Raw genomic sequence first — 17729 nt, forward strand, 5'->3', positions numbered from 1 at the left:
TTTTTTGCGCAGAACCAGGGATTGAACTCAGATCACTCAGATCCTTGCGTTTGCCAGTCAAGCCCTTATCCTACTGAGCCATCTCCCCGGCCCCTCTTGGCACTATTTTTACCAACACACTAGCCTGTTGGTTTAAAAAAATATATATACCTAGATATAATAAAATATAGCCAACCCATTACTTTATCATGGTCATCTTTATTTTATTTGCAGTGAATTCCACAGCTTTTTGGCATCAAAAAATTCCCACTGATTTCTGTCTCTTTTGTTTGTACTGATAGTGGTGAAGATTTTTCTTCCCCACAACATTTCTCATACTGTTGGCAGGCTGGGGAGGTGGAAGAGACAGAAAATAGTAGGAAAAAGAAAGGTGTACATTAATCCTGGAGCTTTGAAGAGAGAAAGGGGATGGCTCCTCACAGTGCATCCTGCTGGAGCTAAGGAGCCACTTGAGAGGCAGGGCTCTAACTCCAGCTGACTACCCGTAAGCACACAGGGAAAGAGCCCCCCATTTTCTCGGACCCCCCATCGCAACACCTGAGACTCTGCCCTGAGATCTCGCTTCTCAAGCTGCTGCATCTAACCTTTCCACACTCAGTCAAAAGCACATTCTCCTTGCCAGCAGCCTGCAGCATGACACCACAGTGCCACACCATTACAAGCAAGGACAGGGACATCCCTGTACCACTTCACAGGCAACACAGCACCAGCAGAAGACACCAGTGAGAACTCAAAGCCTGTGAGGATGATGCCAAGAAAGGCCAAAACAAGATGGCAGGCAGAAAGGTGAGCCCCCATCTTACGGGTGATGAGGTACCAGTGGCGGCTCTAGCATTGTCTTGATTTTACTTCATTAATTCAGCACCAACCCTATAAACTGTATCATATTAAAACATGAGTAAAGGAAAGTTTAGAAAGCTTAAATAGCTCTCACAATCACCACTAGATGCTGCTAATTAACCCACCCACCATCTTTGGCATGAAATATAATCAATCCTCCATTTCTCCAGAGGAATGAGGGTCCCACCAAATGGCAACTTGGAACCCCCAAGAGAGTGACATTTTCTGTGGCCCTCTGGTATAGAAAAGCATCCAAGAACTAAAGAGACTCAGGAAAAAAATTATTTTCCACCATGCTCCAAATCACACAGAAGTCAGTCGTATCCGGAGAAGCTGATAAATCTATCCAGGCAAGTCTGAGGAAGGGGTTTTCCTCTTTAGGAAAGTTTGAGCAAAAATACCAAAAACAACCTCTCTATTTCTGAAAGTTACAAGTATTAAGAAGACTCACCTCAGTGGCAGGTTTTTTTTTTTTTTTTTTTTTTTTTGCACCCACCGGAAAAAAATCAGCTACTTTTAGCTCCGAGGCATTTTCCACAAGGTAAGCCTTATAGCTGCCCATCAAGGGCCTGGGAGCAGGTTGGGTGGGTGTTGGATGACCTTCCAGACACTGTACCCCATCCACCCACTCAGGTTCGCTGTACCAAATAAGGCACTGAGCAAGAGTGAGTGAAAATATGGAGAATCTCCTCAAGCTGAGCACATCACCAAGCCCAAAGGTTGACGTGAACCGTGATCATCGATGACTGGATTTTGGGGATCATTCACCAGGTCCAGTAAGAGGGCATTAAGTAGCAATGGCCCTAGAGTTTACAATGAAGCAGGCAAACACAAAGCCACCGCTAGATTCTCTCTGTCGCTGACTCCACTTCTTATAGCCATGGCCGCCCCCTTCCGCCAACATGTCCCATTCTGTAGCCATGATCTCGTTCTGCACTGGATGGCTCCAACAGCCAGAAAGTACAACACGGTTAAGTCTGAATGAGAGCACAGCACTGCCTCTATCTACACAACCCTGGAAAAGACCCTGCGTCTGAATTTCAGCTTCTGCCTACATCAAAGAACATCTCTGAATTCACAGGCTGTTGTAACAAAAACGCAGCACTTGGTACTGAACCAAGCATGTCACTAGAGCTCAAAGAAAGGTTATCTCACAGAGAAGGAAAGGGAAGCCAGAGCTAGCCTGACATGGCATTTAACTCCACAGAAGGAGAAATGGAATAAACATCAGGCTTGCGGCCTAGACAACCAAGACTTATTTATTCCCATCCTTCCTCCTTGGATTAAGATTAAATCAACTGCTCCTAAATGTGTTTGTAGGAACAGTGAATGAGGGCAGGAGAATGAACGTGAAGGTTTGGCACTCAGGACCCACAGAGTTCCTGCAGCCTACATGGCGTCCAGCCTGCACCATGAGCCTAGATTGTACTTACTAAGTTACCTTTATAGGAACCTGAAGCTTGCAAACTCGGCCACGGCCAGACACCTTCACCCCAAATCCACTTTTCTGCTCCACTGCACTTTTATCAGTCATTCCGAGCAAAGAAGCATGAATGAAATGGCAGAAAAACCAAGGCAGAGCCCAAAAGACTCCCAGGGTAGGGCCCTGTCAGAACCTGGACCCATGAGTTCCTAATGCTCTGCGAATACCCATGTCCTCTCATTGCCCTTTGAAAAATGTAACCCCCCAGGACATCAGAAAAAGGGTTTTGTTCTTGTTTTGTAAGAAACAAGGGAGCCAGGTAGTCAGATTTGAGGGCAGCGAGGATGTGAATAAAGGGTGTCAAGGTTAGAATGAAAGGTGTCAAGGCTAGAATGAAAGGTGTCAAGGCTAGAAGTCCAAGCACAGGCACAGGATGGGGGGCACCTACCTGTGCTGCTCCACAGCCTCGTTGTCAGGAAGCTCCACCCCGCACACGCTGCACTGCTCCCCAAGGGGCCGGCTCTCTGACTTCATGCCCACCGCCAGCTCACCCAGCTTGCTGAAGAGCTCCCTCTGGATGAAGCCCTGGGGCAGCAGGCCCCCGTAGGTGCTAAAGTCCATTGAGACAGCCAGGGCAGGCTGCACGTGCAAGCCAGCGGTCACTGAAGACGGCATGCTCAACACAGCATCGGCCTTGTGGTTGGGCAACACGGAGTAGATGCCCAAATGTTTCTCTGCTGGGGGGACTGGAAGCTCTGGCCGGCCGGGGGGACCCTGGCCAGCCTCAGCCAATGGTGGCAGCTGTTCAGCACTCTCCTCTCGTCCATAGTGCAGCTCCCTAGCACTAGTGATGACACTGCTCCGAGTCGGCGTCCCCGGTCCCTCTTTTCCCCTTTCTTCCACCTTGTCCCCGATCCCTCCTGAGATGTTGGACTCAGCTACCCCAGGGCTGTTCTGGCCAGGTACCTCATCCACCTGCATCATCTCCGTCTTTACCTCAACCATCCCAGGGTGTCGGCCACCCCCAGCCAGTGTTGCCTCTTCAGGCCCTGCAGGCGGCTGCAGAGTTCCCTGCAGGAGAGTCTGTCCTATGGTCATCAAGCTGTCCACTGCAGCCTTGGTGGGACTCATGGCCGACAGACCAAATGAGGCAGAAACTGAAGGGCTCTGGTCCACCATGGGCCCAGGAAGGCTCTGTCCAGCCACACTGGCATACCCACTCTCTTCGCTGGAATGCTTTGAGAGGAAGATGTTCTTGAGGTACCGAGCCTTCCGGTCCTCTTCTTCCTCAGCCCCGCCGTCAGCCATGGTGGCCTCTGTGTCATTGTCATCTGAGGCCTGGATGGTCTCCAGGATCTTTAGGCACTGCTCCTCCAGGTACTCGATCTCCAGGATCTCGGCAGCGTACAGCAAGTCATCCAGGTCCTCTGCCTTGGCTTGCAGCGTGGCGGTATATGCATACTCCAGAATCTGCTGGAAGGTCTTTGGCGAGAGGAAGTCCAGGGTATAGTGCTGGCTGTTACGGTGAAAGAGGATCTCAAACATCTTGCTGGTGCAGGCCAGCACTGTCCGGTGGGCGTGAAATTCCTGGCTATCCACCATGATGACCACATCACACAAAGTCCCAGCCAGCCGCATCTGGTTGGCCTTGCACAGCAGCCCTGTAGGGTGGCTGGGGTTCTGCAGCTGGATCATGCCCATTTTTGTCAGATCCATGGTGCTCCCCTCGGCTCAGGCATGGGGCTCCCTTTCTGTGCTCTGTGTGATAGGGCAGGGTGGGCTTCCTGGGCCAATGGAGGAGGCTAGAGAAAAAAAAGGAAAATCACGAAGATGAGAAGACAAATGACAGGTCTATTACTATTTCTAAAAGTAAAAACTCAAACACTACAACATGCTCCTACCCACCAAGCTCCCAAAAAGAAGGCCTTAAAAACTAACAGAAGGGATTCCTAGAAACCTACAAATCTGCCTTTAAGAACCCAGGCATGATAGAGTAAGAGAAGGTCCTGCTATCAACACATGCTTAACTTGCTGCTCTCGGCATCTGTTCCTATAAGTGAAATGAGAACTAGTGAATCCAAACCATTCCTTAAGTCAGAAAAGGGAGTTTCTTTGCAAGACCAAACTTCACTGTGAAGAGATGCCCAAACATTTACTTGCTCCAGTCAACTTAAATCCTCAACTTCACTGTGACTCCCTGCACAGCAAACCTCATCTTCAAAACAAGGTATTTCTGACTCTGCCTCACTGTTTGCAGCCTGGGGGTAGAAGAGCAAGTCAAATCCAGCTCGCATCAGTCCTATCAGTCCTTCCACTCTACTCGGTTACAAAACACTGATAGATCCCGGCCCTGCTCCCCTCCTCAGAAGAAACACAAACACGTTAGCCATGCACTAGCCTGTTGTACATGTAATGCAAAATCTCCTATGCACAGGTACCTTGAATTATTTTATACGTATCACAATACCTGGACCGTGTGTACCTACCGGCCAGAGAGGGTATGTTAACACATCTGTAGCTATACTTATGTGAGATGCTGCCCTTACCCCTCCCCTGCCTGCCTCTTGCAGTTACCCCTTCTGTCCAGTGGATAGAAGGACCTAAAATGGAAAGGAAGCTAGGTAAGAGATGGCAGGGAAAGAGATCACACATTGAAATGTGTTCTGCTACAGCCAGGAATGCTTATGCCGGGCTGGGTGTGAACTGCAGTGTGTCCCACAGGCTTGCGGGAGTTGCCAAGTCCTATGACCAGAAGCAACAATTGGTGCTGGCTATGGCTTAGCGGCCCTGGAAGTGATACTGGCACCAACATCCACAGTATAGCCTGGAGCCAGTATGAGGAGACAGGGCTAGGAGACAAAGGCCTCTCCTAGAGTCTGCTCTGAATCAGTAGGGGAGCTCTGGGTCTCCGCACCCCTTTGGAGCTGACAGAAAGCTCCCAAGGACACAGGGCCCTCCCAGACTCCCTTGCTGTAGCCACTACCGCGGTCAACAGCTTGGGTGTATAAAGCATGGGCACTTAATCACTCTTCACACTACGTGTGCCTCCACCCCAAAAGGAGCCCTATAGACTCCAGGGCCACAAAGCTCACGCAGAAGGGGTTAACATGACCGCTGATGCGGACACTTCTGCTGCCCTCCCTGGAGATCAGTGCCGTCAAGGGTGGGCTCACCGTTCCTCCACCGTGAGCTTTCCTGTAGGCGCCAGTTTCAGAGAGAACTAAGAAGGTAAAGCCCAAAGAATGGAGGGTTGACGACCCAAATTCCTGGCGCAAAACAAGCTTCTGGGTCCTGAGCGCACTCAGAGCGCCGACGCCCAAGGTCTGGCTGGCGCTGGTTGCAGCGTCCGGCCTGCCCCGCGGCGCTGGGGAAGCCAGCGCTAACACACCAGAGCGCCAGGGATGAGCACGCGCTCAAGCACCCTAGTTCCCACAGACCCCAAACCGAGACTTGGAGATGACTCCGGCAAACTTGGGGAAGCAACTTTTCCCCGGGAGCCAGACGCCCGAAAAAAGACAGTCAAGCTAAAAAAGAGAAAAAGGAAACGAGACCCGGCAAAAGGCGAGAGTCGGGCATGCTGGAGACGGAAGCAGGGCAGCGAGGTGGCAGACCCTACCCTCGGATAAGGAAAAGCACAAAAGCCCTTCGCTGAATGCAATGGGAAAGGCGAGAAGTCTGTGGACCCTCCCTCCACGACCCAGGGCCGTGACCCCCAGAGAACGACTGGCAGAGTCCCTGGCCGCGGCACCAGTTCCCCACGCGCCGGTCCCATGCACGTTGCGAGCGTCCCAGAGAGGCTGCAAGCGAGTCGGCGCGAAGCGCGACAATATTTGTGCGGGTCCGCAGGCCAGCACGATCGCGCGCGTTTCAGGCGCGTACGGGAGTGAGCCCGGCGCCGTGCGAGCGGGCCAGCGGCGCGCCGGGCTCGGAAAGACATCCCGGACGCATCAGGTGCAGAGCCGGGCGCCCACCGCGCGCGGCCGTGAGCGCATGGCGAGCTCTGGTGCCACGGCCAATCCCACCGAGAGCCGAAGAGGGCCCGGGGCGCTGGAGACGCGCCGGAGCTTTCCTGCCACCTCCGAGAGTCGAATCCAATCACAGAACGAGCCCAGCACGTTTCTTCAAAGAGAAACAAAACCCAAGCGAGTTCCAGCTCTGCTCCCCTCCGCCCCTAGAGCCGCTCGCCAGTGTCTCGCGTTCCAGCTTCCCAGCTGGCCAACACATAAACACACAAATAATAAACCACAAGCCTGTCTCCCGCGTGCACCGGTCCGCATACATGAGCGCCCACCGGTCCTCGGCTCCTGCGCCGGCCTCTGGCCGTACAAAGCCTCCCGCCCCAACCGACCCTCGGCTCGCCCTCGGCCCGGCGGACCGCGCTGCCCCCACCTCTCACCCGGTCTGTGCCCCGGAGAGGAAGGGCTGGGAGGCAGCTGCGCCGGAGCTGACAGCCGGCTCCTCCGGGCTGACCCCAGCAGGCGGCGGCGGCGGCGGCCACAACGGCAGGAAGGAAACGCGCACCAAGCCCTCGGCAAGCGGCCGCAGCGAGCGCGCCCCCAGACCGCTCCAGCCCCGGGGCCCCGCGCCTGGCGCTCGCCGACCGGCGCGCCCCTCCCCGGCCCCTACTCACCGCGGCCGAGCCGGGCGCCGCAGGGTGGGTGTGCGCGCCCGCCGGGGGGTGTGCCCGAGCCGGGAGGGGTGTTGCTGGGGAACTGTTGCTCGCGGTATCAGGGCGGCAGCGCCCGGCAGTTCGCAGTACCCGCTCTCATCGCCCTCAACTCCTCTCTGCCGCGAGGTTAGCAAATCACCACCGGCGGCGGCGCCTCCGCCGCGTCCCACGTCAACGCCGAGCCCCCTCCCCTGCGAGGCCCCGGCGCCTCTCCATCTTTAGTGCTGGCGGCCGAGCCCGGCTCCCTGCCCACAGCTGCCCCCCTCCGCTCCCGCCCCGGCCCCCGCCCCGCGCGGACCGAGCCGAGCGCGCTGCTCGCCCCACCCCCGGCCCCTCCCCTCGGCTCGGCGCCCGGGGCTCCGCCTGACAAGTAGCTGCTGCCGGCTCCGGCCGCCGCGGCTCCCGGCTAAGTGAGAAGACCCCAGGGGCTGGCGGGATGCGGGCGAGGGACCCGGGGCCTTCGGCTGGAGCCCGCGGGCGGGAGCCGCCCCCGCTTGCCTCAAGTTCTTAATTTCCACGGCTGCTGCTAACGCCCCCCGGTGCTCACGCGCGGAGTTTTGCTCTTGTCTCAATGTTTGCCCAATTCAGTGAGTGACATCTCGCCTTTCGCTTTCCTCAAGACTCGGGTCTGCATCCCCAGGACCCTCGACAAAGGTCACTTCCCCAGCCCAACAAGCCCAGACCTGCTAAGCTTTCCAGTTACTGCCAGCCTTCGGGCATGAGCACCTCGACGTAGAGAAGTCTCGAGGCGCAGTGGGCTTCAGTGAGCCCAATGCCCGGGTCCGCAGAGACCCCGATCGATGTGAGCTGTCGCCATAGCCAAAGAACAAGGTCAAGGCCCGCGAGAAACTTTACTCCCGCTCGGTTCTGGGCGTCCCTTCCGCTCCCCCAGCCCACCCCCCAGCAAGGCGGGTGGCAGTCGCGGAGAAGCCGAGCCCCGCCTAGCGCAACCTGCAGGGGTCGCGTGGAAGAGTGGGAAGGCTCGGGGCTGCTCGGAAGTGCGTCCGCGTCCCAGCCGGCCGCCCCCCCGGAGAGTGGGGATGAGATCGTTCAGCCCTGTATGGATGCGTTAGAAAAAACGAGCCCCTGGTCGCCCCCGAAATTCCCCTCTCCCCCTTCCGTGGAGCTGGGCGCAGGCAGGGACTAGCGGCGGGAATCCCTGTGGGTAGTTCGCGCGTTGGCTGTGCCCTCCGAGTCCGGGAGCGGAGTGACGCGTGCGGACGTGGCGGACAGCGCCATCCAGGGGTCTCAGATCAGCCATCCCCGAGGTCAAGCTGCGAATCCTGAGAACTCTGGCCAGGGAGCCAAAGGTTTTCTGCAGGACTCGCGAAAAATCCCATCTTGAGGCGCGCCTGCCTCTTGCGATGCCCCTGTAGGGGACAGAGGCCCAATAGACGCAAAATCCCGGAAGGCTGAGTGGCAGAGTTAACACCTGGAAACTGATCCAGGCTCACCAGAGCTGCTGATGGGGTGGACCTGAGGCCAGGCCGGTCCATCCCAGCAAGGGACACGCCAGTCTCCCTCCCCCAAGCGGTGCTCAGCTCAGAAAAGCCAGGCAGGGAATCAAGACCCTTTGTACAATGTCCAGTGCTCACAGGGGGGCAGGGGGAATCTAGTTTCCACGTACGCATTTGGTAACTAATAAACAGCCTGTTGAGTCTTTTTTCTTTTGGGGGGGGGGGTACCGGGGATTGAACTCAGGGGGAAGCGCTTATTCCACTGAGCCATCTCCCCGGCCCGAGTCTTTTTTTCTAGCTCAGACCTATATACTGTAAGAAAAAGGAATCTAAAGAAAGTTGAGAAAGAACTGGTGTGTAAGGAGCCCAGAGTGAAAAGGCTCCCCGTGCCTCACCAGTGAGAATGAGGAAAGACTCATTAAACTTGCTGCGCTTCTGCTTGCTAGAGGCTGTTGGGTAGCCCCACGTAGGTACCAGTCTCTCCTCAGCATAGTAGTAAGAGAAGCAGGCAGTTAACCCCTGATCTCTAATCTATTAATCCTCAAACCAGAGAAAGAGAATCTCTGGGAACAATAGTAGAGAAAGAACAATTCCTCCATTACCCTGCCCCCCCCATGCCATATTCACTCTATGTGAAAATCTCCCTTGCTTCATAAACTCTGCCCATTAAAAAGCCCAGTCCTTGTTAGTAAGTGTTAAAGAGAGATTAATGCCTGAATTTAAGAGGTGGAGAAGGTAACAAAAAGGGAAAAGGCAGGCAAGGCTGTGGGCTGAGTGCCAGCGTTGGGCTCTGAGCATTTCCACTTAGCACAGAAGGCTGGCTGCACAGCAGTTTGATAAGGTTTATTGGGCCCAGATAAAGCAGCAGCGGCTCCCCCACCAAAACTGGCACCATTTATAGCCAGAGCTGTGTCCTTGGCTCCTGGGAAGATGGGTGAGAATCCCCAGTTGAGAGATTTCATATGGCAACACCTAAAAACAAGCAGGATGGAAACTTAGAAGGAGAAATTTAGCCTCTCTCTGTCTCTATGTATCTCTCTCTTTTTCTCTGTGTGTGTGTATCTCTGTCTCTCTCTGTCTCTCTCTGTCTCTCTGTCTCTCTCTCTCTCTGTCTCTCTCTGTCTCTCTCTGTCTCTCTGTCTCTCTCTCACTCTCTCTGTCTCTCTCTGTCTCTCTCTCTGGATACTGTAAAGAAAACTGGAACACATCACCTCTCCTAAAAATAAGACCTCAGTTTTAGGAGAGGCCAATGCCGGAGACCACTACAGTGAGCTGATCCTCAGATACAATGCCATTGCTCAATCTTCTTCTCTGGCCTCCCCATCTACACAGGGCAGGCATTGAGCTCAGAGTAGGGGCCCAGGAGATGGCTCAGTAGAATAAGTGCTTGCCTGGCAAGTGCAAGGGCCTGAGTTCACTCCCCAGTTCTGAAAAAAAAAAAAAAAAAAAGTTCAGTGGAACAGTGGGCATTTTAAGCCTCATAACAGTCCTATTAATGCAGATGATATTATTCCCCACCCTTTTTTTTGCGGTACCTGGGATTGAACAAAGGTCCGTGCGCTTGCCACGCAAACACTTATTCTACTGAGCCATCTCCCAGGCCCTATTTTCCCTATTTCCACATATAAGAAATCTGAGGCTCAGAGGGGTCGACTGTCTTGCCCAAGACTAGATCTACCGGTTCCGCCAAAAAAAAAAAAAGGAAGGAAGAAGGAAGAAAAAAGGGAGGGAGGGAGGGAGGAAGGAAGGGGGGCCAGGGAGATGGCTCAGTACAATAAGCACTTGCCTGGCAAAGCACAAGGGTCTCAGTTCAATCCCTGGTTCCGCCTAAAAAAAAAAAGACTGTAGATCTATTAAACATCAGAGCTGATTCTTCCAATCAGGCCACGCTGCCGGCACAGCTGAAGCTCATTTCTAGAGTAGACAGCTTCTACTGAGATACATCCCGGAAGCAAGGCTTTGTTTCCTCTCACTCTGCTGAGGCCAGGTCTATGCAGCAGCCCACAAAGCTGAGGCCCAGATGTTTCTTGGTTTACTCACCAGCTAAGATCACCCAGGATCTCCACATTTTCCTTCCTTCCACAGCGTCTCAGGCAGAAGTTGGAGTGGGAGTTTTGAGTTATAATAAAACATCAACTAAGCAGATATTCAGGAAGAAGGTAATAAGTGTTCTGAGTATTAGTGAATGGGAAAGTAGAACTGTTTTGTTGCATCTCATTTCTTTTTATTTTAAAAAGAGATATTCCTATAGCTATAGATAAATCACGTATCGCTGTCTTCTGGGCAGCTACTTTGCATTTCTCCAAAACCTCTTAAAAAATGAAGAATGAAATAGGATGCTCCAGGAGATAAGGAGCCCCTGAGAAGAGCCGATGCTCCTCGGCCTGAGATCTCCAAGTGACTCTGGTACTGGTAAAATCTCAAAATCAGCCCCCATGGGGACTCTGAAGAAGGCACCACAGCCTATTGTGTCCTTTTCCTGGAGGCAGTTTCCTACAATCTTGTGTCCTTCAGATGACCATTCTAGATACCTAAGTAGGTGCAAGTGATGTCAGAAATTAGGCAGAGGTGGGATGTGCACATGTTAACACTTTTCTTTCCTCTTTATTTTGCTTCTGTTTTGTTTTGTTTTGTTTTGTTTTGTTTTGTGGAACCAGGGATTGAACTCAGGCCCTCGCGCTTGCCAGGGAAGCGCTTATTCCACTGAGCCATCCCCCCGGCCCCCTATTTTGCTTCTGTTTTAAAAAACATTTCAATTCTTTGATGTCACTTCATAGGTGCCCCCTCCAAAAAAAAAAAAAAAAAGGAGAGAGAACATCAGGTGACACTCATGTTCTGTTTATGGCTAAGAAAACCAAAAAGGGGAAGGTGATTCTTTAGATAAGCAATTTGCATCCTCTCTGTCACTTGGTCGTCGAGTATCCACATCTGTGATTCCCTTCCAGGTACTAGGACACCCTTATCGGAAGACAGAGTGACTTCTTAGAGCAGGAGCAGACATTTGTTCAGCCCTAGATGTCTTGGTCACTGTCACCCTGAGATCTCTGTGGTTGAGAATGAAAAAGCTTTCTCTTCTCTCTCTTCCCAGCATATTGCAAATGGTGTTGGGACCTAATGTTGTCAACTCAAATAGCAAATCTGAGTTGTTATTAGTGCAAAGATGCCCTGAGGGGCCCGGCAGTGTGGATGAGTTCTGCAACGGATGTTACGGGGAAGTGTGTTTATAATTATAATGGGATTTAATGTACACTGGGACCAGATGATGGGAGCCATTTAAAAAAGAGATGCTTAATAAGAGAGGTCCCTTAATGACAGGCAGCGGGGCTCAGGTTATTATGGAAAAGCGCAACGTTTCACTGGGTGTCACAAACCATGTGCCAGGTTTTATGGTGCTCCTCACAAAGCTTTGGGGTGAAGCACAGCCGCCGCTGCTGTCACCTATGGGGCACAATGTTTTAATGCTGTTGTCTCTGAAAGGGGCATCTGCAGTTGGAGAAAAGCTTTCATATTCACACACACACACACACACACACACACACACACACAGGCCCCAGGCCAACAGTGAATAGTTTTTGGTATTTCTGGAAATCTGCTTTGTTCTCAGAAAGGCAGCCTCGATTTCAAAACTAAAATTTTGTAGCTACCAAGGGGTACATTTTCCATAGAATGCGTGAAATGAAGCAGCGTGGCTCCCATTATAGGTGATGGAAGCCCCACAGCTGAATCCCCAGGCACTGCGCTCAAAATTAACCCCAAATCTTCATGGGGAAGCAGACTTTACAAAAAAACACTGATGTTTTGTTTGTTGGGGGGGGGGCCAGAAGGAAGGGAGAATCACGTCGCATTTTCTACGGTGTTGAACTTTGGAGTTGTTTGATGCAATGGATTTGAGCCCATGGCAGCTGTTTTGTAACAGGAGGGCGGTAGTCATGGACACAACTAAAAAGGGCATTCAGGGGTTGTCATGTAGGAGGACATCTTGTGCCTGGAGATGCCACTGGGGTACCACCAGTTAGGAATACAACTCCATATCCTCTATGAAGATGTGTTATTTTATGTATTTTTCCTTTGATGTAAAAGAAGTGTTGGAAGCCACTTTTTTAAGCAAATACACACCTCACACCACATGGTTATGGGTTTTTCTTTTTATCACAAAACGCAGTATGCCCAACAGACAGTCCTTGATGCATGATATGACCACGTATAGTGCAGCAGCATTTTGCTTAATGATGGGCCACACAGGGGCTGGTGAGATGGCTCAGTGGTCTAAAGCACCTACTTAGAACAAGCTTAGCAAAGCACAGGGACTGCGGTTCAATCCCCCAGCACCACATGCCAGCCAGCCCCGCCCCCTGGTGGGCTGAGCTGGCCACACACACACACACACACACACACAAAATAAATAAATAAATAAATAAATAAATAAATAAATAAAATGATGGGCCACACACGTGACCGTTGTCCCAGAAGATTGGATGACCTAAAGATGTTGTAGCCATCTTGAATGTGTATAAGGACACTCTATGATACTCATTTGACTAAGCTGCCTGATATTGTATTCTCTCAATGAACTTTGTTGGGTGATACATGATCATCTTCATTGATCCTGATGGAGGCAGCATAAGGTGAAGGCAAAGCACAAGGTAAGTGAAAGCTCAGCAACCAACCACACCCTCCCAGCTGCTGTATTTCTTTCTTTTTTTTTTTTCACTTTATTTGTGTGTGTGTGTGTGTGTGTGTGTGTGTGTGTGTGTGGCCAGCTCGGCCCACCAGGAGGCGGGGCTGGCTGGCATGAGGTCCCTGTGCTTTGCTAAGCTTGTTCCAAGTAGGTGCCCTAGACCACTGAGCCATCTCCCCAGCCCCAGCTGCTGTATTTCTGGAGAAGTTACTCTGTCCGTAGAAGTGCTATGTCAGGGGCTGGGGAGATGGCTCAGTGGGATAAGTGCTTCCCTGCCAAGATCAAGGGCCTGAGTGCAATCCCCAGTTCCGCCAAAAAAAAAAAAAAAAAAGAAGGAAATGCTATGTCAGGGGTACACACACCACAATATGAAATTATTTTACTCAAAGACAGATAACTGAAGCCAACTATATTAAAATTATGATAGCAAAACAAACCCTACCATCTTCTAGAGTAGAATTCCAAATTTGCGGGGTTTTTTTTTCCCCCGTAAGTTTTTTTTTCCACGTCAGGCGGGTAATGTGCCCACGTCGTAACAAGGTTTGAGGGAGGCACATCTCATGCATAAGGCATGAACACCCAATCATCATGCTCAGGAACCAAAGGATCTTTCATAAGTTTTTAAAGCAAGGTGAAGGAAAGCCTTGGGCTTCCACCTAGAGAGGAGCTGCCTGTTTCCCCTCAGGGCTGAGTGGAAGGAGTCTGAAAGAGGCCCTCAGGTGAAGGCTGTGGCTCTGAGAGAGACGTTTGAGTGCAGCCCTCCTCACCAGGCCAGGTTCATTCGTCTCCTTTGGAAGGTATTGCTGCATCTTTAATGTAAATTTCTCCGCCCCACCCCCAGTCGTAATTAATTTCTCCCTCCCCCTAAGTCCTTTAGCACTATCCGAATATTCATCATAGTGTTTACCACCATCTGCCTCATATCTGACTGACTTATATACCTCTGACTGCCCCTCCATGGTGGGCTTCTGGGAGGTCAGCCCTCAGTGCTGCTCAGTTTAACATCCCCACTCCCTGTCCCAGAGCCCAGCACCCTTTCAAGTGGGTAGACATAACCGTCTGTGAATGGACCAAGTGGATGCACATGTGTACACCTGAGTGAGTGAATGCAAAGGATGAAGTACCCTGACAGAGGGCTTTGAAAGTTTGGGGGAGGGGGGACATTCTGTATGCAAGTATACAAGGCATAATTCTTAGCTGTAGGGTTTCCACCAACCCTTGGAAGATCAATGCAGTTTAGGTAAGGGCTGACGATATCTGTTGAATTTAATTGTACACAACATGTAGAAGGTATAACTGGTTCCATTTCAGTTCGTGTTTTACCCAATGGCCTAGAACTAAGCTTTCTCAATATCCTAGCAGCGTTGATAAGTATTTATTAAATTGCATTGAATTGAAATGAAATGAGTTGATTTGAATCACACTGCTCATTACTCCCAGAATGGACTCCTCATCCCAATCCGTTCTGCTCCGAGCTCCACAGAGCTGGACAAGCTTCAGATCCCCATGGAGGGAGGGCTGCTGTCTGAACCCAGCACTAGCCCAGGAGATCCACACCAGCACCAGTACTTGCTGGGGTCGCTGGAGTCACTGTGTTCCTCTGTGGGATGGCAGCTATTCCCGGCCATTTTCCTGAGCACATCGGAGACTGCGTGTTCAGGCTTCCCTTTGCAGTTAGGTTCAGGACATGTGATTAAGTTCTGCTCGGTGGAACGTGAGCAGAAGTCTCTGCGCCACTTCGAGGACTGGCCATAAAATCTCCTGCACGCAGCCCTGAATTGCCTTTCCTTTTCTGTGCCTTGACCCCAGAGGCATAGATATTTTGGAAGAGCCGAGGTGGGAGAAGCCTAAGTCCCTGGAATGACTCTGGTTTAGTCCGTATTCAGTTCTGTGTCTACCACATAGGTCTTGGATGAACTCGAAGAAAATTACTTTGTCAAATCTGTGGGTTGCAGGCTTTGTACAGTGGGGCATTAATGGTGCTCACCGCACTGGAGGCACTAAGAGGGCGCATGCTGTGTGCTTAGCCCTCAATGAAAAGACCTGAAAGCCAGACATCATGCTCTTGCTAAGAGTGCCAGCTCTCAGGAGGCCAGGATGGAATGATCGCTGGAGCCTTGGAGGTCAAGATCAACCTGGGGGGGGCAGGGAGATAGCTCAGTAGAATAAGCACTTGCCTGGCAAATGTAAGGGCCTGAGTTCAATCCCCAGTTCCACAAAAAAAAAAAAAAAAAAAGATCCACCTGGGCCAGGGCAACATACTGAGTCTCCTTCCCAAAAGCAAAACAGCAATCAAAAGACCTGAAATTGGGGCTGGGGAGATGGCTCTGAGGAATAAGTACTTCTTTGGCAAGTGCAAGGGTGTGAGTTCAATCGCCGGTTCCACAAAAAAAGAAAAGACCTGAAATTATTTGTAAGGTTCTATCTTCCCTCTACCACCTCCCTGAGTACCTTATTATAAATATTAACAATGAGATCTTGTGATAGATCAATTTTACATCTCTTAAAAATGAAGTGTGAGGGCCTGGGACATAGCTCAGTAGAATAAGTGCTTGTCTGGCAAGCACAGGGTCCTGAGTTCAATCCCCAGTACCACAAAAAAAAAAAAAAAAAAAAGTGTGATCTGAGATTCTTGGCCTCTGCTTGTACTGAGCATAGCTGTTTGTGACCTTGTTCTCCCAGGCTGGTCCACTTTATTCAGCAGAGAGTGAGGCAAGCAGGCTGGGCGGGCAGGGGGTGGTGTTAATTTTCACCTCATAGCATGACGTGTTTATTAGTGTGTACCTATGTTAGGCGCAGCAGCCTGGTTTCCTTGAGTTAAATAGCAGTCATGCCCAACTGGCTCTCCATGTACCATTACTCCAAGTGATTGAGCCAATTTCTCCCCCTGCCATGAGTTTAAGTTGTAAACCTCTCAGCCAGACAGGGAGGCAATGATGGGCTGCCTGTTGTGATTATTATTAACCTTTAGCATTACACTCACAGGACCAGGGGGTCTGCAGGGAAGCTGCCGGCTCCCTGCTCCTGTCCACCCACTTGGGCCCCTCTGCATTTCTTCTGGGGAAGGAAGGCGAGCAGGTGGGTGTGCACTTTGGCAATGAAAAAAAACCTCTGCCCATCAGTCTGCAGTGAAAAATCTCTCCGTGCTGGTGGGATGGAGAAATGTCCTCAGTGCTCTCAGAGGAGAAGGGAAAGCTGGAAAAGAGATCCATCTTCCGTAGGTGCCTCAATACGCAGAAATTATTTACCAGCCATCGTTACTTCCCTTTATCCTTTATTAGCTGGATGCGAAGTTATCCTGCTGAAACTTGCAGGACAATGGCCACCTCCTTTGTGTCCCTAGTTCACCAGGACTGTGTATATTTATCATCATTATGTTAGTGACCGGGACCCACCAAGGGCCGCCGGGCCAAACCCATCCTAGATCCTTAGCTTTCTTTTTCTTTTTCTTTCTTTTGGTGGAACCAAGGATTGAACTCATGCCCTTGCGATTGCCAGGCAAGCGCTTATTCTACTGAGCCATCTCCCAGACCCCAATCCATAGCTTTTGTTGTTGCCCCTCTTCCATATTTCTTTTTTCTAAAAAGAATCAACCTGGGGGGCCTGCCCATTAGCTCAGTTGTTTAAGTGCCAACTGAAACAAAGCAGTCAGCTTCAGGGAGCTGTGGTTCCATACCCAGATACTCAAGCCAATCCAGAGCAGCGCTGGAAGCAATCTGAGGCCACAAAAAAATAAATAAATAAATAAATAAATAGAATCAACCTGGAACCAGGGAGATGGCTCAATAGAATAAGCGTTTGCCCGGCAAGCACAAGGACCTGAGTTCAATCCCCGGTTCTCGAGAACCAACCTTCTTCACAGATTATTCGTAAATGGGCAGGGATGGCAGTTTCCCAAGTGTTGCAACTTAGTTTGATTTTCTGAAGCGTTTGACAGTCTGCAAAAATAGGAAAAGAGGCCACCTCCTTCCTCTCTATGGTGTTTGTGTTGCTTGTTTGTTAACAATCCAAGAGGATCTGTGGTCTGACCCTAGCTAGAGTTTACCCTCAGGAAGCTCAGAATCTAATAAACAAGCTGGACTCAGGAAGAGAAGGTGGTAGGAGGCTTTAGGGCCTTGGGTTGTTTTTTTTGTTTCTTTTTTTGTTTCCCAAAATAACAGTGGCTGGGGGCCAGGTGGGCACCTGAGTGGGCGTGCCCCACACAGGAAGTAACAAAGTGCGCTTTCAACTTAACCAGTACCCAAAGAAGCCAGAATCCAGTTACTCCAGCTCCTGTGGTCTTGCTAACTTCCCCACTTGGGAGAACTTCTGCCACCAGGATGATCAACTATCATTTATATAAAATAAATATTGACTTGGTGGACTTAAACACATTTAAGCCATGCCTCCAGCTTATTTCTGCCATGACATGCATCAAGTGCTGCTACAAGGGAATAACCACAGGGAAAGCATGTTGAGGACATCGCTTGGCACAGCCCTGGCTCTTGGCACCCAAGGTGTCCTTCTCCAGATAGTCCGTCCCATTGGTGGGTACTCCTGTTCCCATTTGACAGCTGAAGAAACAGACAGGAAGATAAAGCAGCTTCCAGAGGCCACACACCTGAAGGATGGGAAGGAAGAGATAAAATTAATCTATAGGGGCTGAGGCGATGGCTTAGTGGA

The 17729-nt window shown here is 51.0% G+C and overlaps 1 protein-coding gene and 1 non-coding gene across 6 annotated transcripts in view; both read right to left on the reverse strand.

The window, feature by feature from the left end:
- Positions 1-8573, reverse strand: part of Zbtb16 (zinc finger and BTB domain containing 16) — a 191817-nt gene extending 183244 nt beyond the window's left edge. Inside the window, exons 1-3 of one of the 5 annotated variants that reach the window (XM_023721115.1) lie at positions 6894-7169; positions 4750-4863; positions 2712-4065 (exon numbers count right to left, since the gene is read on the reverse strand). In XM_023721115.1, coding sequence (XP_023576883.1) covers positions 2712-3979 — 1268 coding nt within the window. In that variant the 5' untranslated portion in view covers positions 3980-4065; positions 4750-4863; positions 6894-7169. Of the gene's footprint in view, positions 1-2711; positions 4066-4745; positions 4864-6659; positions 6813-6893; positions 7170-7615 lie in introns of those variants that run through there. The other 4 variants (XM_023721116.1, XM_023721118.1, XM_004636494.2 and 1 more) reach the window with 4 other exon arrangements.
- A 5000-nt stretch (positions 8574-13573) lies between these two features.
- Positions 13574-13675, reverse strand: LOC111818147. Its single transcript, XR_002822209.1, has one exon. It is a non-coding gene; the product is annotated as a small nucleolar RNA U13 (small nucleolar RNA).
- Between the last annotated feature and the right edge of the window lie 4054 nt (positions 13676-17729).

Source organism: Octodon degus, unplaced genomic scaffold, assembly GCF_000260255.1.
Source record: "Octodon degus isolate 3935 unplaced genomic scaffold, OctDeg1.0 scaffold00080, whole genome shotgun sequence".
NCBI classification, from domain to species: Eukaryota; Metazoa; Chordata; class Mammalia; order Rodentia; family Octodontidae; genus Octodon; species Octodon degus.